Below are 26,755 nucleotides of genomic sequence, written 5' to 3' on the forward strand. Positions count from 1 at the left end.
TCACATGAGTCCACTTACGCCCCCTTGTGGAACTCAACTTGCTTGATCAATGTGACAAAACGGGTACAAAATATTGTCAATTGTTAATCAAAATGTGTTTGCTCCAGAAACACTGATCTGGAAACAGTATTTTTCAAATAACACTAAGCAGAGGGCAATATAAATTGTTATTCTCTTTGAGAATAATTTATTTTAGAGTAATCACAGTTTGGATGAGCTGGGGCTGTTCCATTTTTTTTGGACTACAGCAGTCTAGCCCTGAATAGAACAACGTTTCTAGCCACAAACTGCTCATATTCTTTCTGTGAAACACTTGAAGACACAAGTTGTACCCTCTGCATCTGCACAGCTGCACTGTAAATCTTATCACCATGTGTCATTTTATTTGCTTCACGTTTGATAGGCTCTGCTGGAGTTTGTGACATTCAGTCTGATTTGAGCCACTGATGACTGCTGACATTCGCAGCTGCTCATAAACCCAGCATGAAACAAATAACATAAAGAAGTGAGTATTTATTGTGACCTACCCTTATACAAACAATAACACGACCCTGGCTCTCTTAAACCTGAAGTGGAACCCTAATTAATGGTAACCTGTGTTTGTCCAACTATTTCATGTCAAGAAATATCAAAATGTCTATTACGCCAGGTTGTATTAAGACATGAGCATTACATACACATGTTGTATGAGATACTCATTGAAAACTTGCTAATATACTGTATAGCACCGACTTTCACTCACATCATTCCAATCAAAATGCCAAAGATCAGAGAATTTGACATAAAAACAACAAAGACTTTTGCACGTCTGCATATTGTCTTGTGCCATTAAAGGACTTCAGCAGAGGCTTACAGGAATTGGCTGTGTGGATAAATACTCATACAAGAAGGATGGTTTACTAGGCTTCTTAATGTAGAGAGATAAGAACAGTGAGGTTCACTTTTTTTCTATTTTTGTATGTACTGTAGTTGAATGTTTTCCTCAGAACATTACAACAATACAGCTATGCACAGATACCCTGGAGTCTAATTCAGTATTCTAATAATTGAATAACATAAAATACTAACATTAGAAGTGGTATAATGTGAAAAGTAAATATGTGTTTATGTAATATGTTTTGGTTTGACAAAGAGGGTTGTCATTTTGTGAATTTCTCTGGTATGTCTGGAAAAAGCTGCACGTAAACATGTGTAGTGACCAGTGAGAGCATACAGTGTTTGCTCTTCTGTAACTGTAAATTCAAACTTAATGCTGTGGCTTCACCCTCTGTATGCTAATAAACGTATCGTACAGTAGATATCGCGATGACAGCCGTTACAATCACACCACCACTCAGTGCTTGAGTCGTAGACACAGGCACCACATTTGTCTTATACCGACAGTTTGTCTGTCAGCGACAGATGCAGAAAATAAATCACATCCCGCTGACTGTAAATATACAAACGACGCTGTATCGGTGACAGTAAATCGTCTTTAACATAACTAACCTATGACGTTAGCTAATGCTCAGTTCGCACATGGAGGACATTTCGGCTCTGTCCGGCCCATGTAAACAGAGCCGCGCCGCCGCGTGCACGGAACCACAATGATGCCAGTTGCAGCAGTACGCTGCATGTGCGCGCGCATGGCGAGGGCTTCAGCGGTAGTATATAGAGGGGACAGACCGCAGGCTCCGACAATAAAATGTCCGGTTTTTGTGCAGACTTTCATAATAAAAGAGAGCTGATCACACAATTATTTGAGAGAAATAATTGTCATTTTACCCAATTGTTTAAAAATGTATTTGCATTAGCACTGAAAAATTACCAGATATAAATCGCAAATTAAAACAAATGAACAAATCGCAAAGGTTACAAATTATTTATTTCAATACATTTGACTTACTCCCCTGCTGTAAAATCCAGTAGAATACCATTAGAAAAACAAACAAACATTAGGAACCACGAGAAACCAATAGAATATGCTGAATGTTTTCTCTGACTTTTTAACAAAGTACTGTAAATACTGCAAGGATAAGAAGTTATATTGTCTGTATTTGTATACGCGGGTGATTTTGTACTCCCTGCGTCTAAGATCTAAAATATATGTTTATATTTATCATGTGATTGGATTCTTTGACACACATAATGACTGCATTTATTTATTATTATTTTATTTCAATCTCATCATTAACAATTCTCTGAACGGAATCACATGTTCTATAGATGTCCCAGTTTGACCCAAACCAGTGATGTTCCCGAGGACCTAATCCTCATGTCTTTACCGAACGGATCTTTTATTGTGAATAATTGGACTGGATCCGGTGTGTGCTGGTTGTCGGTGCTGGCTGCTGCTGTTGGAAGAGCACAGGCCGCAGTGATTTGGTAGCCGCTGCAGTAGGAGGAAGGACCGCGGTTCTACCACCTCTATCTTTCACTTTCGCCTCGAAACCTTTTCGGTGGTTCCCTGTTGTAGTGACCAGTAAACTGAATACACAGCAACGTGTTCTATGATCACGAAGTCGTAGTCTTACCGACGGACAGTGATACCAATCGCCATTTTAATCGCACGTTTCCCCCTGACAGAAGCGCTAGCACAACAATGGCTCTGAAAAGAATTCACAAGGTAAGGAAATGAACGACGAGGCCCGGGATTTCGCAGTTCGTTGGGGGTTTTAACACAATTGTTGGTTATATAATGCTAATCTGGTGGGTTTAGTAGACTGTGAACACTTCAACGATATTGTCTTTAATAATCAGGAGAGGTTTCGTCTGCCAGCTAACGGTCTGTGAATAGCAAGTGACGACAGTGAGAGCAGCAATGCGCCGCTTTTCTGTGTTCTCCAGAGCCGTTATAAACGGCCCAAGTCATCCGTTGACTTGCATATTACCGTTATGTTAGCGGTTATTAATTTACGCCACACGGGTTTACCCCGCTATATATTTATAAACACTGGATGTGATGAGAAATGTAAATGATCGTAACTGCCGCGATTAAGTGATATTAGCGGTGTTGGCTGTAGTGCCCAACGTTATCTGCCCCGGTGGCTGGCTAACTCGGGTAGCTACTTGTTCTATAGAAGCTTGCTAATAACTACATTAATGGTCTATATTTACAATAAAGCGAGCACAAGCACGTCATGTTTACGACTCTCTCTTCAAGTATGAGTCTCAAACACGACACCACACGCAACTAACATTGTGTATTACAGCTATTAAGTTATAACCCAACTCGCTCCTTGATTTGACAGATAAGTTAACCAGCTAGTATGCAAGCTACCGTTAGCTTGGACACTTGCGCTTAGTTTATCAACGACTTGTCGTTTAATTTCTCATCTTTCTGCTTGTCTACATGGATGTTGTTAATGTTATGGATTTAGTATTGACACGGCACGAACACACGGCTGTGATAATGTGTTATCATTTGCAACATCACAGTCCTTTCGCAGTGCACAAACCGTGTGTTTAAACTAGCTGTGACATAATAGACGTGTTGTTCTAGTATTTATTTGACAACATCATTGTGTACGGTCTTCAAGACTAAAGAGCAATAATAGAGGTAACTCTTTTAATAATGTTAGCATTTTGTCGCTGTGGTATAAACGGGCCCCACGCGTTGCTCGCCTTTTATGTCATGTTGCTGACAGCAAGCAGAAGCTACCGCGTATTGTTAATTTGTTTGTTAGATTAATGTGCTTTGTGTCGGTGCTTTTTCTTCAGTCACTGTTGCATGTGTCAGGCGGTTGCACCAGCATACAGTTGGACACATCGTGCTGTTGTCTTGTCTTGTCTTGAGCACTTAGCATTTACTGCTAACATTCCCACCGCAACAGTACACTGGGCTACACATACCTTATTTTCAGGTCACCAGACGATGTAGTGTCTTTGGATCGAATACAACCTTTGCTGTCGATAATAGTGGTTATTTTAGTAACCAGTTCTGTGGTTGTCAGTTGATGCAGTGATATTTGAGAGCAGTAATTGCACCTGCTTTAAGGGGTTGTTTACAGAGTAATGTAGAATGGTATTTTAAAATCATTATAATCTTTATTAATGAGGTTTCAATCACATTATTCATTTTGCAGGTATTTTGGTTGGTGTTGGTTGCCATTCCCACTTAGGACATGGATTTTATTATTTGGGTGATATTAGGGCTGCTATTAACAACTATTTTGTCCATACATCAGAAATTGTTGAAAAATACTGACCAGAGTTTGGAAATCCACATTATGACAATGTTTTCAGATGTCTTGTTTTGTCCACAAACCCAAAGACATTCTGTTTATGTTCAACGACCAAATAAACCAGAACGTTTCTGTATATAAAGATCCAGTGTTTTAGTGACATCTACTCCCCCTCTCCTTTTCCACAAAAGTCAGGAAACAGCAGCGACTTGCATTTATGTGAAAGATGTCATTTGTGTAGTAACTTTAAAATTTTCTTTTCGCTTAAAATGCGAAAAGTATGCTCTGGTTGGTTTGTCCGTTCAGGCTGCTCTGGAAACGTAGCGGCACAAGATGGCAGACTATAAAGCAAGGCCCTCACCTGAAGTACATATGAAAAGCTTATTGTAAGGCCATGAAAACCATATTTTTTTGGTTCTGATTTTTATTACAAAGTGATTATACATTTATATAAACATACCTATGGTTAGTACAGTCAGTTTCCACCCATAAACCCTAATGTTATGCACTGAACGTTTAAAAAAGCTGAAACCAAAAATTACATTTTTACCAAAAAAAAACTCAAACGATCATCAAAGTTGTTATTGCAATTAATGAAACAGTCAATTATTCATCGGTTAATCAATTAGTTGTGTCAGCCCTAATGTATTTTGAAATATTAAAAATACTATACCATACTGCAGGGTCTTTCAATTGACTTGTCATTTGTTTGTGTCAGGAATTGAATGACTTGGCACGGGACCCACCAGCCCAGTGTTCTGCAGGACCAGTAGGAGATGACAGTAAGTGAACATCAGAACATGACTGTCCTGTTAAAAATTTACTAAATATGTGTTTATTTGACAGAGCATTTACAATTACACAAATGTGTTTATTAAATTAAATTTAATTAAATTAAATTAAATTAAATTAAATTAAATTAAATGTATGATTGACTACCCCTTCAGTTGTAAGTTTGATATAAATTGTGTGGAAAAAAAATCACGGTGAAGGTGTCAACTAAACGTGGGTTAATGAGTGGAGTGAAATTTTTACTAAATTAAGGAAGTCCTCTGTGTTTTTCTTTTATTTCTGTCTTCTCAGTTAGGTACAGGAAATTCCTGTCCTGGACTGTTTCATTGAAAATGACGAGAAAATACTGGTCATTACAGAATTGTAATATTCCCGACATTGCTACATCCAACTATTCTTTGTTGAATTTTATTGCTTTTTAATGTAATAGAGAAGTAAATCTGCTCTCTGATATTTAATCTTAACTAAATGAATTCCAATGCATGATAATAATAATCAAGTCAAACATATACTATATATAGTTCTGAAGAAAAAAAACTTAACTTGTAACATTGTCAGGTAAAGCACCACAGCGATACAAAGCAACTATCATTAACTGCAGTAATATTAATATGAATAGATTTTTCTTGATACATTTATCACATTTGTAGCATCTTGGCATAATTTTAATACCATCAAAACAAGTGCATGGTTTTAAAATGAGAGATTAGCATCAATACTTGGCATTGTGTGTTGACAAATAATTGACTTTAAAAAAAAAAAAACACTTGCTTGGATCAGTTCATTTTTAGGAACCTTTAAAATTGCTTGGTGTAGAAAGTAGGGATGGCACACAACTTCAGCACTGGTCATGTAATTATCAGTTAGGCTGGTATGTGTGCTAAGGTGAACTGTTTTATTCAATCATGTGATAAGAGTTATGCATGATAGTAGGCATTATCATTCATTAATATTTCTACCTGATATTCAAAGGTGACATACTATACAGCCTATCACCCCTCCGTCGTTACTATAAATGTTGGAGATGATTGTATTAACATTCTTATGATGCAGGCTTACGGTGAATAATTTAGGCCAATAGAGATATGTAGGTGCCACTCACCATTTGTTCATGCAAGTTTTCAGAGACTAAATGAATAACTTCGCAGTTGTCCTTTTATTGTGACACAGTTCCATTTGTGTTATTTGGTTAAGATTAATTTATCAATTTGTCACTGGAAGATGAATTGTGTGTATTATGGATGCAACTAATAATTATTTTAGAGGAATCTGCCAGTTATTTTACTCAATTTGTTTGAGCACAAAATGGTTAAAACTACAGTTTTCCCTAATTTCTTAATTTGCCCATTTCGCAAATAGCAAAGCAAATACTATTTAGTTTACTCTCATAGAGGAACAATAAAATGGAACATATTCACATTCAAGTAGCTTAAATCACAAAACTCTTTTTGTTAATGAAGAAAATAATATTCAAAGAATTCATTGGTTAATCAATGTTGCAGCACTTGTGTGTTTTATACATTACTTTGTATGTATAAGCAACAATGCATTTGTTGAGTACTATTTTTATTACATGTAAGCACAGTATAACACAGTGTCACAAGCACCAGGACAGTCTAATGAGGTTCAGAACTATTGCCCTAAAATAAATACCACCTTTGGGAACCTTGTGATGATAATTTTGTTGGCTCTCTGCTGGAAAGTTCTTGGTTTCTGTGCTTAATCCTGGTGCTGTGTTTGATTGCATTACAGTGAAAGATTAATATATCCTCTAACTGAACGTAGGGGATATATAACTGAACTTTTCTAGCCCATCTGCCACCACAGTTGTCTATATCAGGATTTAAAGGCTTTAAGCCAAAAAATAAATTCTGCAGCACTTGTTTATTCGTTCTAATTAAAACCAATTAACAGGAAGATTGATCTTTGCATCATTTTCTCATTCATATCCGTTGGTTAAAACACCATTTATCCGCAGTGCTAAGTGTTTTTACAGTTTTTAAACTTGTTTGTGTTTGGGATCTCAGTGTTGTTAGTGGCTATTTTAAGACTCTTCTCCTCTGTTAATCCTCAGCAAACCACTAATGAGTCAATGTTTGTTTATACAGACAGGTACATTACTGTTCATTGGTGTATTTTTTTTGTTAAGTGTTAGAACTTAATCCAAACGTTTGAGCCCCTGATTTTCCTGTCTCCACTGTGAGTCAGTTTTTTTTTGTTTTGTTTTTTTGTTACTTTCTCATTTTTTTGGTCCATAAAATGACAGAAAATTGCAAAAAAAGGTGGTTTCCCATACCTCAAAGTAATGGATTTCCTGGAGTTCTTGTTCTGTCCACAAACCAAATATATTATGTTTAGAGAAGCAAAGAAAGCAGCAAATGTATTCACATTTAGGAAGATCATATCACAGAACCAATACTTCAATTAATCAATTATCATAATAGTGGGCAGTTCACACAGTGATGTTAATGATATCAACATCCTGTATTACATTGATTGTGGTCACTTCAGTGTGGTGACAGTTGTGAGATTTTAAAACAGGGTAGTGCATGCTAACCAGGCGAGCAGAGTAGCAGGAGCACTTAACCACATGAAATAAGCTGCCATTTTGGATTAGTGGTTGTTGTACTTGCATGTGTCATTAGAATTAATGTAGAATATGTTTATGTGTTCATGGGACCATAACAATAGTTTATCAGTTAGCAATATGTTTATATTAATCTCTGTGTGAAAAAAGATTTATTCTTCAATGTGTAGATTTCACTTCTGGATTCATATTGCAATTGTATCTAGAGCTGAAACAATTACTCTATTAATCGATTATCGGTTTGAACCTTTTATCATTTATTAAAACAAGATTTATGATTGTTTCAGCTTCTTAAATGTGAATATTTCTTAATTTCTTTGCTCCTTATAACAAAGAAATCATTAGAACTGAATCATTTGGTTTGTGGACAAAACAAGTCATTCGAGAACATCATCATTTCCAGGTTTGACAAACACTGATCAAAGTTTTCTGACATTTTATGGACCAAACGATTAATCGAGAAAATAATCGACAAATGAATCGATTATTAGAATAATCGTTAGTTGCAGATCTAATTGTATCATTGTCCAATTACAGGGTACAATAATGGTATAGCTTCCAACAAAGGGGATGGGCCAATGCTTATCATGTCTGCAGCACCTGGTTTTCAAAAGAGACCAACACCACACAGTATCTCATGTTTTATGTTTGTGACATATACGCGTGTACATACATGTTAATGGATCATCAGGACTTTGTACCTAATAGAGGAAATTCAAGTATTTGTGTACAATTTGGCATTTTGACACATAAAAAAGTACAAATCTTGCTTTGTGTTTATCAAGTCCGAGCTTGTAGATATATATATATATACATACATATAATCATTTATTACATGATTCTTTGATTAAAAATTATGTTAAAGAAGCACTTGTCACTGTAGTCTTGATGTGTTATCATAGACAAGAAAAAAAAAAAACTAAATTAGGTCACATTATAATAACAAACGTACTAATATTTAAAGGGGCAACAAATGCAGCTCTTCTGAAGTTCAGTACTGGCTATAAATGTTGAACCACATGAGTGTTATCAGCATATGGGTTTGAAAACAGTTCATGTGTATCTATACAAGAGGATATTTGGATGATATTATATCCATATTTTAGATAATTCCTGCTCAAATATAAGGAATTATAATTTGATTGTTAAGAACTTGGGTAAAATGGGAACCAGGTCGTACTGTATACAGGCATGTTTTGACACGAAAACAGCACCATGGGAAAAATTGGTAGCACTGGAGGCCTCTGTGGACATCACTTCCTGCCAACCAACATCACATAAACCACTTGACGATAAGGAGCAAGAAAGTGTTTCTTGTAATCTGTGATTACCGTGGTTGACTTTGTAACATGACATTTGTCATCAGACCTCCACAGGATGCTTGAATCTGATCATGTATACATACTCCTCAATCAAATTCTACTGGTTTAAAGTAGCGAAACACGTTTTTATCACACCAGGATATGTCAGGATAACATTTTCTTTAAAGCTGTACTTTCAGTAGTGTCCATGAAGAGCATTTTCTGAATGTTCTTGTGAATTAACTGTTTCAAACAGTATTTGTCATCAGATGCCTCTTAAGGTAGCAGCCAGTTTCTCAGCTTTGCAAACTTAATTTTATGACATTATATTATGATATTTTAAGTGTTTCATAACCTTTTTATCTGGTGTATTTTCAGTGTTTCACTGGCAAGCCACAATAATGGGACCTGTAAGTATTAACTTGGTTATAGCCTCATCAGTCGCATGTTTGTTTGTTTGTTTGTTTGTTTGTTTGTTTTTTCATTGGTAATACGTTGCTCTTTAATTGGTGCTTAACCAGTGCTGAATCAGATTTGCCAATGTTAACTGAACTTACTGCTTGCCTCATTGGGTTTATTCAGATAGAATGTCTAATGTATAGTCTACTAACATTTTCTCGGGTGACAAAAGCCCTAGTGTTTCATTTTATATTCTATTTATGTTCTCTTTGTCATGAACATAAATCAGTAACCGATTACTTTTTCCCGGCATTAGAATGACAGTCCTTACCAGGGTGGGGTTTTCTTCTTGACTATACACTTCCCCACAGACTACCCCTTCAAACCGCCAAAGGTAAGTTTGACGTAGCTACACACAGTGTACAAAGTAGCAGCATACATTATAAATAAATATAAAATCGGAGGGAGACACTGAGCGTTTCAACATGCTGCAGCTTTATGTTATTCAGTTTCCTGTAGTTCCTTTCATATGCTTCTCTTTCTTACCCTCCACATTTTCTCTGTGTTTTCAGGTTGCATTTACCACAAGAATCTACCATCCAAATATCAACAGCAACGGCAGCATTTGTCTTGACATCCTGCGATCACAGTGGTCTCCAGCTCTCACCATCTCCAAAGGTAGGCATTCAAGCCTAATTTATACTCTATTTCTCGACAGTTTTGACAGGTGTCGCCCGACAATACTTACTCATACATTTTCGATTTATGCCCTCACTAAAGGTTTCATTTGTCTCTGTGTAACCACCCGTCTCCAGCTGTATTTTCAGCAACTGGTTTACATCGTATTATCCGGACCTGTACAGTCAGCCTGTTTAATTCTATCCATCTGTGCTGCTTTTTCCTCATTTGGATTTTTGAAGTTGTTGATCAAATTTAGATTTTGAATTTACTTTGACTGAGAGGACAAGAATCAGGTGATCAGTGGAAGCAAACAAACAAGAGCAACAGGAAGAATATGGAAGGTGACACCTGATCACGTTGCACAACATAATATGACGGTGTCTGTGACATAAGAAAGGTTAATGATTAAAACTTCTGCCTTTGTAAACCACATGTTAAGGGTGTAAGTGAAGAGGGGAAGCACATTGATTTTCCTGTAAATACAACTTCCTACAAATGGTACACAATCCTCTCACAGGAGTTGTAGTACCAACTGTGTAAATGTCAGTTTTAGCTCTTTTCATCAGCGGTGACCTGTTAGTGTGTGTGTGACAGATGTATAGCTGTGACCTACAGTCATAATTTTAGTCATCTGAATGAAAATGATGAGTGACTCTTAACGTTTCCATTCCAGTCCTCCTGTCCATCTGCTCTCTGCTGTGTGACCCCAACCCAGATGACCCCTTAGTACCCGAGATCGCTCGCATCTACAAGACGGACAGGGACAAGTAAGTGATTTGTTCACAGGCACCATGCCTGTGGGAGCCTGAGATCCCATTGAATCCTGTTGAATTAAAAAACTAGCTATTGGTGAGCATAAGAATGTAACAAGCATGGATCCTATATCGTCATATGTCTGCAGAGCACAGTCAAGGCTGATGTATTGAATAGGGCTGTTCCCTTTTAATCGAAATTTGATAATAGTTTGAACATGGGGTGTAATGACCTGTTCAAAAATCCATGCTGCAGTCTCATAGACCATTTTAAGTCGTACCCCTTAGGATCCAGCAGAGGGTGCTTGTAAGGTTTCCTCGTCATATGACAGGGATTGTCCTTGAGAGGGACAGTCTGAATGCCTACATTAGGCACACTCCTCTCTCTCTGATAGCCAGCCACTGGTTTTGTGGAGAGACATGGGGTGGACAGAGTAACCGCAGCGCTCTGTAATCTGGCTCATAAATATCTCTTGTGTTCTAGGGACATATCTGTGTAGTCGGAGTGTGTGTTCTCATCCATAGGTGATGGAAATAAAGAGAGCTGTATTGATCCCTGATCAGGTTGATGGACATATGTTTCTGCCAAATAATATTAGATATTTTATTATGATGTTTGCCTTGACTGAAACTTCCTCATGTTGATTTCCCATTCATGGAGTGTTTGTTCCATCCTACTCTACTGAATGCTGTGTTATGAAATGTTTTAATCTCTGTCTGAAAAAATTCTAACAACAATACTTTGTGTCAATAATCAATCTGGCCTTGAACCAGTGCCGCTACTCCCTTACTGCAGTGAGTGTCACTTTTGAGTGTGTGTTTTTTGTTTTAACCATAGTTGGGAGTAGAAAAATAAAAAGAGTAACTTTTTTGCCTGGAACATGTTGAAGTGCACACCTTGGCCTTCATCAACAGCAGCATGCCATTACAACGGCTGTAAGGAAGGAAGTGCCTCAAACATTGTAGCAGTCAGCTGGTGTTTTCCTTTCTGTTATGTGCAGTGTCTGTTATCTGTCCACTTTAGTGACAGGCTGCCTGCCCACACTGCACTGTCAGGGATTTTCAGTTATTTGTGTCATCATGTTCTATTTAGAATAACTAATAATCAGAAAAGCCCCGCTTGTACTTTCTTTTACAGAGGCTGTTTTTACCTTTATTTTGTTACTGTTATAATATTTTGGTATGATTACCATATAGATGTTTTCATAACCACTACAGTGGGAATCACTGTTATGTTGGTTTTGCTCAATTGCTTTGATTGCTGATGGGGTGACAGCAGTGTTTTTTTTGGTAGTTGCTACGGTGACAATAACATCAAAATTATAATAAATAACCAGCTGAAATAGCAGCGCAGAATTGTGTTCTCCTGTAGAGTCTTTGCCTGCTGGGCTCTGTGCTGCTGCTGTCAGGTTAAGTAATGGAGGTAACGGTAGCTACTGTCATACAGTCTGTTAAAGGCTGGATCACAAAAACACTTTCAGCGGTGGTTTGAGAAGGTGTTTATCCACTTTCATGAGCTTGTGAACACAATCCATCCTCAGATTGGATAAGAGACCACCTCCTCGGCTACAGTCCTCTGACCCACTGCAGTTAAACAGTATATTTGCATCTTTATTTGTAGACACTACAACAATATTAACTAACTTGTTGCCAGAATTTCTTTTGAGCAGTTTTGTTATTGCAAACAGTCATACGACATAAGGAAGTGATATCTTAACACATGATCACAGGAGAAGCATCCAAGATGGATGTCAATTACATTATCCTTAGAACTGTCCATTTAGGATTAGATACCAGGACTGAAAAGACTTTTTAAACCCATTAAATTCCATTACCAGTGGTTGGTCTAACCTTTAGTGGGTTTTTTTGTTCCGTTTCTCTTTTTTTTTCTTTTTTCTTTTTTTTTACCCCTTTGTCACCCATGCATTGCTTTAGATGTCACAGATGTACCGGAAACAAAACAAGTCAGAGGCAGAAAAAACAACCATAACCCTTTAGTGATGATGTTTCTTATATCTCTCTCTTTGTCGTATGTTAAGATGATGTTATTGGTGGCTAACTTCTACATGAATTGTAGTGTTGCCCCAGAAGTGGTTCATTGTTGGCAAAAAATAGAGCAGATCAACAGGAAATTGGCGTGTTCCCCTAGTCTGATTTTGGAAGCTAATAAAAAACAATTTTATATAAATATCTAATTGATATTATCACCAGTATTGAAATTGCAATATGATTTGCAATATAAGAGGAAATTATATCTTACATAATTATTCTAATTTTCATTTGATGCCATGATTACTTTGTGATATTTGTGCAGATCTGTGAGAAACAAAGATGTTTTATTCAGTCTGTGGAGTAGGATGTGTATAGATCAGGACAATATTTCATCTGATTCATCTTTGGCCCACATTGTGGCTTGAAGAAATATTGCGATTTTGATTAAATTTAAATCAGCCCTAATAAAAGCCTGGCTGGTTAAACACATGTTCCAAAATCCTACAATGTTTGTTTTACAAGGCTTAACAACTAACCATTCCCTTTCTCTGTCTGTTTGTCCACAGATACAACAAAATAGCTCGGGAATGGACACAAAAGTATGCAATGTAGTGTTGGAGTAGAAACATGGCCAACCACCTCTACGACAAGGTTAGGGGAGCTTCAGATGTAAAGAGAAAACAAACAAAAAAACCATACAAACAAATGAAAAGTTAAAAACAAGATCATGTTGGTTTTCATTGGAGTGCATTACTTTGAGCCACGCCTCCCCTTCACCAGAGTACCTGTAAAACGCCCTCTGCCCCAACTCCCCACAGTCTCTCCCTCCCTCACTGTTTTACTCTGCCCTCCCTCCCCCCTCTCGCCTCTCAGCTCACCTGCCCACCCTCCAGTGTACATATTGTCCACTTGCAATGATAACATCCATCTCTGCCTACTTCTTATTTAAACCTCCTCCCATCCTTGTGACCTCTAACCTCATCTCTTAACTTTGCTATTCCGTTACATTTTGTCTCAATGCAGGTTGGGCTGTTGTTCCAACCCCCCAGACTTCCTCCTGTTCCCTATATACCCGCATCCTCACCCACCCCCCCCCCGGACGTTAAATCACTAAAAGCATTCCTTTGAGTATCTGTAAAACTTTGAGGGGACCTTTTTCTTTATTTACCTTCTGTGTTTGTTTGTTTTTTAAAGGGGAAGGGGGACAATAATATGGAGGGATTTTTACACTCTGCTCCCTTTCTTGTTTTGTTGTCAATGTAATACCCATCCGTTGAGGTGACAATTCAGGAAAGCAGTTTTAGCACGCGAGCCGAAGGGCACTCTGTATTTTATACAATAAATACTTTAAAACATTGTAGGCTATTTGAAATGGCCTTTACTGGTCTTTTGTTGGAAAGGACTTGAATTTATTCCCAACCCACACCTCCTGTGTCTCCCCCCAGCCTCAAACCACCTTACCCAAGTTGACCCCTTTGTGCACACACACACACACACACACACATATGCACGCACAACTATAACCCCATGTCACCACCTATTCTTTATTCACAAAGTGGAGGGTCTGGACCAGGTATTTAAGCAATTCATTTTTCTTAGTTTAACCTGTGTTTAATTCCCCACCCCATAACTCTTTAGGTTGCTTTTTTTTTTTTTTTTTCTTTTTTTTTGCTATTGTTGAATTAGAAGCTAACATCTTAAAAGGCTATGGGACTGGCTTGGGCTCTGGGTGCGAGGAGAACCCACTCTTCTTGCACAAAACCTCTGTATATTGAATTACCTGAGAGGCTCATTGAGCTTTGTGTTGATTAAACTGTGTAATAAAAACCATTGACTCATGTGTTGACTCATTTTCAGGTCCTTTTAGAGGACATGCCAGGGGTAAAAGAAAGGGACATGAAGTCGGGTCACATTAACCATAACAATTATAAGTTTAACCTTAAGTCTACAAACCTTTAGTTCACAAATCAACACTCAGGGGGCCCTCTGGTGGAGCAGTAATGTACTTTCATTTGAAGTCCATTACATGTGAAGACAGCGATTCTGTGTTTGTGCATCAATGAGCAATGCAGAGCTACTTTGTTAGAATTAATGTATCAAATTAAATCTAGAATGTTTGGTTGGTTCGTTATTGCATTTACTGGGTTCAAAACCCATTTGAAAGGGTAATGGGGCATTCAGGTGATTCTTCCAACTTCACATGCACAAAAAACCCTAATAGGATAGCATCTCATAGCAATGAGAAGGACCATAGACTAACCAATAAGAGTTTTGAATGGGCTATATTACTTGATCACTTCAAGTATTATTGAAGTTATTGAGTTTAAATACTCACATGAACAATTTATCGTTTATATTTTTCAGGAGCTATGGAACATGTTTGTCACATACATAGAAAGACTTTTGGTTGATATATTACATTACATGTCATTTAGCAGACGCTTTTATCCAAAACGACTTACAATGGAATTGAGTACAATCAGTCAGGGGTGGAATCGAACTTGCGACCATGATGTCTTTCGCACACAGGGTACCGGTCTTAACCACTGAGCCACCCCATATACGATATAAACCTGCAGGTTCAATGTCGTAGCAGATTTTATTTGCAGGCTGGAAGAGAAGGTTAATGTCCATCCATCTTCTACTGCTTTATTCTCCACATGAGGGTCACAGCTGGTGCTGGAGCCAATCCCAGCTGATATAGGGCAAAGGGCGGGGTACATCCTGGACAGGTCACCATTCCGTCACAGGGCCACATAAAGACAAACAACCATTCACTCTCACACCTATGGTCAATTTAGAGTGTCCAGCTTAGAAGGTTAATGTTTTTGTTTCATAACAATAATTTAACTTTTGTAATGAAATATTACATGAACTGCAGCAACTGTATTTTTGTGGTGACTTGGAAACACACAAAAGTATCAGTAGTCAATCATATATCAAATCAAGAAAAAATATCAAATTTTACAATCAGATTTGGCCCAAGAGCACTCAACACGACATAAGAGAGCATTTTTGTAAAAGTCTGCAGCATCCAATCCAACTTTATTTGTAAAGTGTTTTAAAACAACCACAGTGGACTATACAAAATAATAAATAAAAGATACAATAAATAAAATGCATAGAAGCTCACATGAGGTGATAAGATACATCTAAAACAACTTGCTCAAGGACACATAGACTAGCAGAGTCAGAAACTGAACTTACAACCTAATTTATTTTTGATTTATTTATTTGCACAAAGATAATTTACAACTGTAAATAAAAACCTGTGAGGGCTTATATGAAAACCTCTCCCATGAAGACCCCATTTGATGCAAACAAAGACAAAAGAATAAACTTCCAGTTGAAAGACCACTTGTGCTACCACTGAGCTACCATGGCTCAGTCTTCACTATTTTAATACTTTTACTTCTAAAACTTAAGTACATTTTATATCAGAAAATTACATTTGACACTTAAGTACAGGAAATGTCATATACTTTAAGACTTTTACTTAAGTAATATGATAAAAAGTGACTTCTACCAAATTAATATTCTGGTAAGATACTTGTACTTTTACTCAAGTATCGCTTGTAGGTACTTTATGCAACACTGGTGATAATATTGAGCTTGGCTTGTGTCGGCTTTGTTCCGCATGTCTTGGCAGTTGAGGCGAAACAGGAAATCAACTGAAGGCGCGGGTGAAGCATCTTGTCGTCGCAGACGCTCCTCGGGCTCTGATTGGCTGCTGATATAGACGCCACAGTGACGTAGTGATCTCAGCGCGGCGCTGCTGCTGGTTGTCGGACTGTGAGTTCAGTAACGCTAACGGTTGACCTTGTTGTCGAGTGCATAACACGAACAGCAGCACACCGACCAGGAGAAAGTATGACAACCCCAGGTTTACCTGCCATGCCAGTGTCTTCTACACCCGCTGTGCCCAGCGCGGGTTTCAGGTTCACGAAAGGTAAAGTATGCAAGTTATCTGATAGCACGCTAGCATGAAGTGACTGTTTCTTTTGCGCTGCTCAACGTACACATATCCGAGCTAATCATGCTCCAGACAGGAAACCGCGTGCGTCTTGTAAAGAAGATACACGGCTCTTAAAACTGTAGTTTTATTTTATTTAGTGAGTCACTTAATCCCTGTGATGTCATAAACAGTTTGGTTGGCCAGCAGCCATTTAGAGAGCTGAGTGGCTGGTTGTGTTTCCAACTTTAGAGTGTGTCACTCAGACAGTGTCAGCTGAGGCCACAGTTAAAGCGGCTTCACAGCATCTTTTCTTAAAGGGTGCTTTTGTGTTTTGTGTGGGTCAGTCGCTGCCACGGGGATCCCGCAGATTGTCCTGCGACTCTGCATCATGTGACGCTCACTACACTCAGATAATCCTCCTCATTGTCTCGCAAAAGAGTGGCAAGCTTTCAATCAGTTGTAAGGATGTAAAATTGTCCCTTTTCTCTAAACAGGCATGGTCCTGTTCAGAAGAAATCATCCTTCAATCCTCTGATGCACCATGACTAAGCTGAAGGAAGGGCCGCGTTACTAACTTGGTTGTTAAGTTTGGCCATTTAGGGCTGCATTTAACGATTATTTTCAAAATCAATTAATCTGTCGATAAAAATTCAGAAAATGTTGATCGGTGTTTACACAACATGGAAATGATGACGTTCTCGAATGTCTTGTTTTGTCCACAAACCACAATGATTCAGTTTTAATGATTTCCTTTGTTACATGGAGCAAAGAAACCAGAAAATATTCACACTCACGAAGCTGAAGAATCAGTTGTGACAATTAATTTAGTAATCGATTAATAATCAAATAGATTGTTTAGTCCAGTGTTTCCCAACCCTGGCCCTGCACTGTTAGATGTTGCCCTGCTCCAACACACCTGATTCAGATGAACAGCTCATTACCAGGCTTCTGCAGAGCTTGTTGATGAACTGACCATCTGAATCAGGTGTGTTGGAGCAGGACAACATCTAAAACATGCAGGACCAGGGTTGGGAAACACTGGTTTAGTCTATGGTGCAAACTTAAAAACATATGACATAAAAATGAGAGCTCCTGATAATAAAAGGTAGAATAAATAATCTTAATTGGAGTGTGTAGCAGCATGACCGTATGGAACCCGTCTCACTGCATCTTGTGCAAATAGCTTTGGGGTGAATTAATTAGACTAAACATTAAGACAATGAGCAAACACAGCTGACACGAAAGATCATCAACCTGAACCTGTAGAGCAAATACTAAAAATATTTATGCCTTTTTAGTCTTCGCAGTCTTGATCAGTAGAAATGTTCAAAAGCAAATGAATGCTTCTACAGAATAGTTGAAGCAACTTGAACTTAAATAAGCTGTGGGGAACCATAAACCCTCTTTAGTCTCACTCACAGGTGCACCTGTATAATCCAGTGGAGAAAACCTACGTGTTCGTGTGTGCCCACAGTGTACACAACAGTGTTTATTGACTGTGGACATTTTTGAGGGCATGGTTACTGATAGTGTGGCTCTAATTACTTTCCCTTTTGATTGTGGTATACATGTCTAAACATAGGTTGTAATGTCTTCACCAGATGACTCAATGTTGTGCTCTTACTTATCTATGCTCAACATGTGCCTGTTACTCCACAGAGCATTTGGTGGTCGCGGTGCCGGTTGCCGTGGTTGCAGCTGTCGGGGGCTTTCTAGTCAGCCATTACCTGTCATCTGGACGGAGCTGTAAAAAGGGACAGGTGAACACGACTGTGAGCAAAGACAGTCCCAAAGTGGTCCACAGCTTTGACATGGAGGACATCGGCACCAAGGCCGTGTACTGCCGCTGCTGGAAGTCAAAGAAGGTCACTCTTGTTCGACGCCACTGATTTCTGCATGTTAGCACAGTGTTTGCGTGCCTGGAATTAATAAGCCAGCACATTAACATGGATCATATGAAGATGAAACTCCACAGTGTCCCTCACCATTTGTGCTAAAGAGTAATACAGCAAACACACACCTTTTGGAATGCTGTCTCTGTGCCGCCACCACACCTCAAACATGACTACAGGAAAATAAATCATGTGTTATGTCAAGTACAAAGGTCTTGAATCAGATAAAAGTGATTTTTCTTTTTCTCTCCTCTCAATGCTGTGTGCTCTCCTTGCAGTTCCCGTACTGTGACGGAGCCCACGCCAAACACAACGAAGCGACCGGGGACAACGTGGGGCCCCTCATCATCAAGAAGAAGGATGCTTAAACCCACTAATCTCAGACCTCTCTCTACGCCTCATACCCCCCCTCCCAGTTTTTCCACTGTGCTGTCCTCTCCACTGGTATACTCAGAGCCCACAATAGAGACTCTTAATGCTGCAAATAGTCTACATTTTGATCTCAGTTTTTCAACCCCATTTCTGCATCAGATGACATGACATGAGAATCGCAGGTCGTTAGAGGAGCGACATCAGCAGTGTCAAACAGGGAGGTGCTCTGTTTGACACTGTCACGTTTTGAAGTATTAACAAAGTATTTTGGGCAAAATTGTTTCCACCCCCGACACCAGTAGAGTATTTCAGTGGGTGGACATTGTATCCTCACGCCTGGTGTCTCCCTTTCTTCCCCACTCCTCCAGGTGTGGAGCAGGTGGTTGAGACATAATGACCTGGCAGCTCTTTGCCTCAGTCAGCCCAGGGTTTCATTGAAATTCAGCACAGGACTTATATTCAAATCAGCAGCCCCGTGACTAAACACACACACACACACACAAATAAATGTTCCATGTTTTGATTTCTGCTCATATTAGAGGAAGCTTGTCAGTTACTGTTTCCTCTGCACTGATCAGAGGAAGCAGAAGTTTAGTTCTGTCTTAAATGAAATAATCACGTCTTGTCTTGAGAGGTGTTAAAACACCTATCGGCTACTGGTGACCAGGTAACATTGTATTCAATCATCTGTGTATCAAAGGATATATTTTGCTTTTTCATTAGATTAATTTTCTACTGGCTGCAGTGTGTCTGACTTGATTATTTGTGGTTTATGTATATTGTGAATAAAACTTGTTGATTGCTCAGATTATTTTCCTTCTTTTTTTTTTTTTTTAAACCTACTTTTTGGGTGCATTTGGGGCCAAACTCTGCATGTGTTTGTTTTTTCAGTCACAGGATCATTTTACCACTTCACCTCTCGGCAGAAAGGCAGTGCGGTGTATTTATGGATTAACAGCGGACACGGAGATAATAAGTAAACAGGGCCCCAGTGTGTGTGTGTGTGTGTGTCGACTGCAGTGGAACCAGTTTGTTGTTCTTGTTTTTGTTACATCCTGAGGACCTTTTCTGGCAGAAACACTGACCTTGTCAGGACCAGCAGGAGACCAAATCCTAGTTTTAGTGAGGCAGAACCTCCTTTCTGAGGAGATGGTTAAAGTTAGAGGTCGCATGTTAAAGGTGGTTAGGTTAGGGTTAGGCATTAACTGGTTATGGTGTGGCCTTGTTTATGCTGTCCTTTTAAATCAAAGTCAGTGCCGTGTCCTAACAAGATCGTCTGTGCGAGCCTGTGTGTGAATGAGTGAGTGAGTCGTGGGTTGGGAGGGTGTGGAGGAGGGAGGACGCCGTGCTGCAGTGTCCACCGGCACGAGTGGCCATTTTAAGATGCGGCGCTATTTGCGGTGGCCGCTAGAAGACGCTGTGTTTACACGGATAGTCCGGGCCAGACAGTGTGGGCCCCTGCTCCCGTGGTGACACGCGCACGCATACACGCACAAACACACAGACACGCACGAGGTATCTGGCTGCGTGCCAGATGCAACGCAGGACTCTCACAAGAGGTGGAGTGGACTCAGCTGTCCCCGCGTGAGGAGTCACCTTCTACCAGGCAGCCAGAGGCTGCCGTAAACAATGCTTCTTTTTACGACGCACGTGCTCAAAAACCAGGGAAACAACAAACAACAGGATGTTAATGACGGAACATGCTAACCTACTTTTTTATTTTTATTTCTATTCAACTTTGCACAGCACACTATTTTTCAGTTTTGTTGTCTATTTGGTTTAATGGCGGAATTATACAATTTATAAAAAAGGAGAAAATGTCAAAATAATGGGGGTGAATCACAGAATGTGTTATAACATATATATTCTATCTATACTATTCTCTCTTTTTTTTTTTTTTTACAAATATGCAATTCTTCTTTACTGTGTTTTGTCAATGCAAAACAAAGTTGATGATGGGGTCATGACAGGGCAGGGATAACTGCTGACACAGGCCTTACATACACCTTAGTCGCCAGAATTCTCATGTATTAATATGCATTACTGTGACATTAGTCTGCTGTCATAAATAATGAATGATGCTCTCCTGATTAAACACACTAGAATAAATATTCAGCGACATGGGGCCAATCAAAGTACTGGCTTTTAAAAATGTTTATACATGGTTTGCCTATAAGTATATGTATTATACAGAATACTTAAAAAAAACAGAAAAGTTAAGAAGTGATACATTATATAATCTGCAGACAGTGATGTAACTATAGGATAAAACCCATCATTTAATGATAAAAACAAGGAACATCACAGCTCCGTTTCATAAACAAACGGCATCACACTGTATGTAACAATGATATTTTAAATAAAGGTAAGTAAATCAGACCTGCAGCATGATGGCAGACATGTGCTGCGACACTACATTATTTACAATAGGGTTCCCAGATTTGATGAAATGTGTGTTTTTTTTAGTTGTTTTATTTGCCACCAAATCAAATAGTCATCTGATATATCTATACAATTACATAAGTACATATTATTTTCTGTATATTACACTATTATAAACTATAATAGTGTAATATAACTATACTATAGTAGTGATTAAGTATAGTTAGTTTTTTATGATATCGTGAAACAATAGTGACTTTGTGTCTGACGCCTGTGCTCAGTGTTGTCACGCTGAGTGGGTCTGACGGATGTGAAATGATGTGTGTAATTAGTTATTATCCTACAGTATTCACGCTGGCTGCCGAGCCACTCTTCCCGTGGATATTATGGGATGTCGTGGGGTCGCTCTGACCACGCTCTCGGCCGCAGAGTCCACTTCGCATTTTGAGCGACGCCCCCAAATTCCGTGCAGAGTGTTTGCAGACCCTCCGGGACGGAGAGGTGGAGGAGGAATCGGCAGCTCCACCGTCCACATTCACCACAATCAGCACGCCATTACTTCATGACTTCATCATATCTTTGACAGCGGGAGTTTGGACCGTGTTGTGAAGGTAAGACGAGGCGTTTCGCGGACACTTCCGGTTTATTTGTGCTATGTTTTTTTTGTGTTGTCGCCGTTTTCCTGCGCGCTGCGCCGTGTCGCAGCAGCGACCACTCGGACTGTGGTCAGTTCTCCGTGGCGTCGCACGAGCACCGTCTTCTTAGGTAACGTTAGCCACGGCGGCCAAGGGATCGATCGCTAATCCACACCAGACCCGTTTAAATGTCTCCACACGCGTCCTCTATCAACATTTATATCCGGAGTTTAAGCAGCGGAACTGTTTTTCCTGTCTCGTGGACACGGAATATAGCCTGCTCTCTTTTTTTTATCCACAGCAACCGCATCGTTGCGCACCTCGCTCCTCGTCGTCGATACCAGACAAAAGACAGCCTGTTTTTTTTACCGTCCACTATTTGGTGTTTGTCCGTGGAGCTTCGGCTTTGGCTGGCACACATAACAGCAGTCGTCAAAATGTATTTGAAAAGCGCGCTCCACATTTGACCTGCGCATATGCGCATATCTTTGCATATTGTTGTCGCTCTGTTATTGATTGCATTGATATACCGTGAAATTCTTAAAGGGATAGTCTACTGCCTGCTGTATGCGGAAATCACTGGCCGGGCACTCACTGTGTGTGATGATAGATGGCTCTGTTCCTCCCTGATGGAGCTCTTTTATTTTTAAATCATCTACATATATGTTATATTTGTTTTTAAGTGCAGATTCACTGCACACACTCTGACTCTGTGTGCACCAGCTGACAGATGTCTCCCCGTCTTACCTCCTGTCCGTTTCTCTCTGTATTATCTCCTTTTAATATGTCTTTTCTCAACCCTCCTCTCTTATTCCCCTCTTCGTGTCTAGCTCTTCGGGACTCCAGTTCTGCTGCAGAGAATGGAAATAGGGACACAGGCCAAGGCTTGCCATTTTGGCTGAAGTAACAGCAAGGACGGTTGTCAACCCTGCATCAGCGTCAATCCCCTTCTCCCTCACCTCTCCTCCCACACACACACACACACACACACACACACACAGAGAGACACACACACAAGGACAGACACCCCCACACAGCCACTGCTATGTCCACCGCCGTAGACATCGCTGGCCCTTCCTCCCCAGATCAGGCCCACAGCAGCGCTAAAATCCCTAATGAGCCCCTGAGACCCAGCCTAAAGCGCTCCAACCACCCCTACAGCCTCTCTCATTACATCTCCACCCCTTCCCAGGCCGTGGATGTCAAAGGACTGATCCAGCCCTCCCCGGCCCAGCAGCGGGCCGCTCAGCCTGCACACGCTAAGCCTCGCCGGGCCCCTTCCTGGCCCGACATGTGGGAGTCACCCAGCGGGCTCCACCTGGCCCATGCCGCAGAGCTGCTGATGCGCGCCGGGCTCCTGGCTCTGACACCTGCCGCCACAGAGCAGGCCAGCCTGGGTGCACAGAGCAGCCAACCAGCTAAAAGGGAGGCTGCAGAGGCAAAGACGGGGAAGGGGGATGGGGAAGGTGGTGGTGGTGGTTCTGGGCCTGAGGAAGAGGAAGAGGACTCCTCTGGCTGTGGCACTGATTTCCAACCCTTCCTGGGTGCGTGGTTCCCCTTCAGCCCTGCTCTGTTTCCTTTGGCAGGTTTCCAGATGGGGGGAGGCCACTGGAGAAGTGCAGCCATGGGAGCAGAGGGCATTGAGGGCCTGGTGGCTGAGGGCTACTCTCCTGGCTCTCTGGGCACCAGCAGTGGAGGCAAGAGGAAGAGGAAGAGGTGCGGGGAGTGTGTACCTTGTCGGCGACAGACAAACTGCGAACAGTGCAGCAGCTGCCGCAATCGCAAGAGGGGACACCAGATCTGTAAATACAGGAAGTGTGAGGAGCTGAAGAGGAAGCCGGGAGGCCCCGGGTTTGAGAGCAGAGTGTCTGGGTTTGACCTCAGGGGGTCCGATTTTACTTTGGGTCTGGCGCAGGAGAGAAGCAATGGAGCCTTGGATGGATAGTAACGTCTGCAGTGGCAGCATTTGTCAGAGGAATCCTGGTTGGATTGTTGATTGTTGAGGAGCTGCATTTTCACAAAAACACACAGGACACGATGTTAACATGCTCGGACTGTGGTTCAAAGATCTTGGCATCTTGTGGTTAGGAAGGAGCTGCAGCTCTCGTTAAAGAATGTCCACACTTGTTCCCATCCTTCCTTTTGACAATCAGTGAAACAGGAGAGGAGAGAAAGAAGGATACCAATGCGTGTCAATATTTAGATGATGACATAAAATGCTGTAAATAGCCTGTAAATATCTGGAAAACATTATGTCTTTTTTACATCCCTTTGCAGTTTGGATGTCTTGTGTTTCAACATTTCAAAGAAAAAAAAAAAAAAAAAAAGGAGCCAAGTGTTTTGTTTCTAATGGGGAGTTATGATTCTGTTGTTCTGACGTCACTGCATCAGCAAGAAATGAATGAGTTCAGCCTAGGCTAAATTATTTCCTGTGCAGCTTGTACTGTAAAACTCTGTTTGCCCTTTTGAAATAAACAAAATTGGCCATGTGCACTTGTCTATAGGCTGGGTTTATACTACATTTGTGTCTTTCTGTGTGTATACAGTGTTCACACCTAATTGGGTGTATGTGTCTGTTCGCAGCCACGTTTCTCTATGTGTGTGTGTGTGTGTGACGTTGTGTGGATTATGAGTCACCTAATGGTGTGGCTGAGAGCCTTATCACAACCCCACAGACACACAAACACACGGACACGCTGCCTTGGCAAGTCCAGAGCATGCACTGGAACACACCTCACCTGACATGCACACATAATCACAAAGACTCTCTTCTGTTTCCACACACTGACACTATTTCTTTTTTTATTCACAAGTATAGATCATACACACACACACACACACACACACACATAATAAGCCAAGTACATAGCCAGCTGGACTGAGGCTACAGGGTGGGTTTTTGCTTGTTGCCGTAACGATGGCTGATGTGATAAGACCTTCTTCCTCGGCGCCACACTCCAGGGGACCGCAGGGAAGACGTAACCATGGCAACGGCCGGCCCGAGGTGTCACGCTATAATTGGGCCACGGCTGCACTTCCTGTGCGCCTTCAGTCAGGGGATCGCAGAGGGACTTTTGTGTGTGTGTGTGTGTGAGTGCATGCGTGTGTGTGCGTGTGTGCATCTGTGGGGGATGTGTGCGTGTGTGTGTGCGTGTTTGTCAGGCAGGGCGAGAGTGAGGCAGAGGGAGAGGGAGAAAGCGCAGCACGCCAGCCAACACAGGACTCTGCCAACTCATGGAGAAAAGCAGTGAGCTCCAACATCATGCTATTACAACGCTCACACTGAATGAGAAACACACAGTCTTTTAGTTTAAGTTCACAGTCTAGTGTTTCTTCATCTCCCACACAAAGGGGGAATTTCAAATTCTTGGATCTACAGCTTTTTTTTTTCCTCCTACGCCCCCCCTTTTTCTCTCGTCTTTGCCTTTCTAGTGATTTGGAGCTTAATCCCCCCTCCCTGTTTTCGTCACGCATGCACACACATACACACACACGCACAAGCACACACACACACACACCGGAAATCTATGTCACCCGCTGCCCAGCAGGTCCAGTGACTCCCTGAACGCCTGCAGTCTGGCTCCACTGGCCTGCAAGATGGCAGGAGAGAAAGGGAGGAGGAGGGAGGGAGGGATTGAACGGAGGACAGAGAAGAGTAGGAGGGGGGAGGGTTGGGAGAGAGTTGGGGGGGTGGAGGAGGAGTGGGGGGGTGGAAAGCGGATCCCAGGCTAGGGGGTTGTGGTGGTGGTGGTGGGGTGAAATGTGGTGAAGGGCAGAGAAGGAAAAGGGAGGAAGGGGGAGTGTAAGGGGTGTAAGAGAGAGTGGGTGAAACGGGGAGAGATGAAAAGCAGGCCACAGGGGGAGAAAAGAGAAAGAGAGAGATATGCGGGGAGGAGGACGGGGAGATGGACAGCAGGGGATGAAGATAACGTGGGCCAAACAAAGAGAGTAGAGATGAGTGTGAGATCCAGTGAGTAGTGTGATGGAGGCCGACAGAAATGCAGCAAGACAGAGATGCAGGGACACTGAGGTTAATGACGGATGCATTGTCCAGATAGCTGGAGTGTGTCGTTGCAGACTCCTGTGGAGCTTACATATGTTACAGCACCAACGGCCCAGCCCACTCTGGAGAAAAACTCCTCTCAAACACACTGCAGTGGAACAACCTGCCAGCCCAAGGCAACCTGCGCTGAAGCTGGGCGGACCCTCACTCACGAGCCAGACCTTTGAAATTTTGGCCACTGCGTCTGCTTGGAGACACTGTGTCTCATTGTGAATTTTTTCTCCCTCCATTGGCAGTAACCTCAGTGTTAGAAAATGTCTAACAGCTTTGCAGAAACAGCATCTTTCTGAGATCACAGCTCATTACGCCTCTGTTATCCATTTGTGTTCACTTTTATAGACATGGAAAACACGCTACTCCCAAACAATCCTCACATCCTTAAAAAGCTCGGGCTCATCTGCCCTGAGGTATTTTTGGTGACACCGGGGTCAAAGGGAACTCTTGACCTTTGACCCATAAAGCTGTTAAAGGTGCAGGCGTCTAAAAACAGCTCCATCGACCTCTGGTTTGGTCTCATGCTACCAGTTGCTATTAAGCTGACGAATCCATGTAGAAAATAAAGTAGTTCACAGTTCGATCCTGCGGGCATTTTCACGTGCTGTTAGTTTATTTCTGAGCTAATGTGTACTTAAAGTTCTGTTAATCTTTACCTTGCTGCTGATGTCAAAAGGCCCAGTAGTTCCAGGAAGTTAGGCAAAGCCCACTGATAAAGTCTGTTGGCCTACAGTGTTATTTCATCATGTCTTCTTCTCACACTACTTTGGTTGTTGTCATACTGTATCAAGCCAG

The 26,755-nt window shown here is 41.0% G+C and overlaps 3 protein-coding genes across 4 annotated transcripts; all 3 read left to right on the forward strand.

Moving 5' to 3' along the window:
* Positions 1 to 2,312: 2,312 nt before the first annotated feature.
* ube2d2 (ubiquitin-conjugating enzyme E2D 2 (UBC4/5 homolog, yeast)) lies at positions 2,313 to 14,495 on the forward strand. Its single transcript, XM_058649752.1, has 7 exons — positions 2,313 to 2,605; positions 4,882 to 4,945; positions 9,222 to 9,253; positions 9,559 to 9,636; positions 9,815 to 9,920; positions 10,597 to 10,690; positions 13,234 to 14,495. Exons 1-7 carry the CDS (start codon positions 2,582 to 2,584, stop codon positions 13,277 to 13,279), a joined length of 444 nt encoding a protein of 147 aa, XP_058505735.1. The 5' UTR covers positions 2,313 to 2,581; the 3' UTR covers positions 13,280 to 14,495.
* A 1,930-nt stretch (positions 14,496 to 16,425) lies between these two features.
* zgc:110843 (uncharacterized protein LOC541492 homolog) lies at positions 16,426 to 19,692 on the forward strand. The gene is made up of 3 exons (XM_058649753.1): positions 16,426 to 16,616; positions 18,282 to 18,487; positions 18,793 to 19,692. The coding sequence occupies exons 1-3, from the start codon at positions 16,538 to 16,540 to the stop codon at positions 18,880 to 18,882; spliced, it is 375 nt and encodes a 124-aa protein (XP_058505736.1). The 5' UTR covers positions 16,426 to 16,537; the 3' UTR covers positions 18,883 to 19,692.
* Positions 19,693 to 21,660: 1,968 nt separating this feature from the next.
* On the forward strand, positions 21,661 to 24,394 carry cxxc5b (CXXC finger protein 5b). Of its 2 annotated transcripts, none has more exons than XM_058649754.1 (2): positions 21,661 to 21,879; positions 22,734 to 24,394. In XM_058649754.1, exon 2 carries the CDS (start codon positions 22,949 to 22,951, stop codon positions 23,846 to 23,848), a length of 900 nt encoding a protein of 299 aa, XP_058505737.1. In that variant the 5' UTR covers positions 21,661 to 21,879; positions 22,734 to 22,948; the 3' UTR covers positions 23,849 to 24,394. The 2 variants fall into 2 exon arrangements, with proteins under 2 accessions (XP_058505737.1, XP_058505738.1); XM_058649755.1 differs by lacking the exon at positions 21,661 to 21,879 and adding an exon at positions 21,942 to 22,033.
* Positions 24,395 to 26,755: the final 2,361 nt, after the last annotated feature.

The sequence above is a fragment of the Solea solea genome, chromosome 14 (genome assembly GCF_958295425.1).
Source record: "Solea solea chromosome 14, fSolSol10.1, whole genome shotgun sequence".
In the NCBI taxonomy this organism is placed as follows: domain Eukaryota; kingdom Metazoa; phylum Chordata; class Actinopteri; order Pleuronectiformes; family Soleidae; genus Solea; species Solea solea.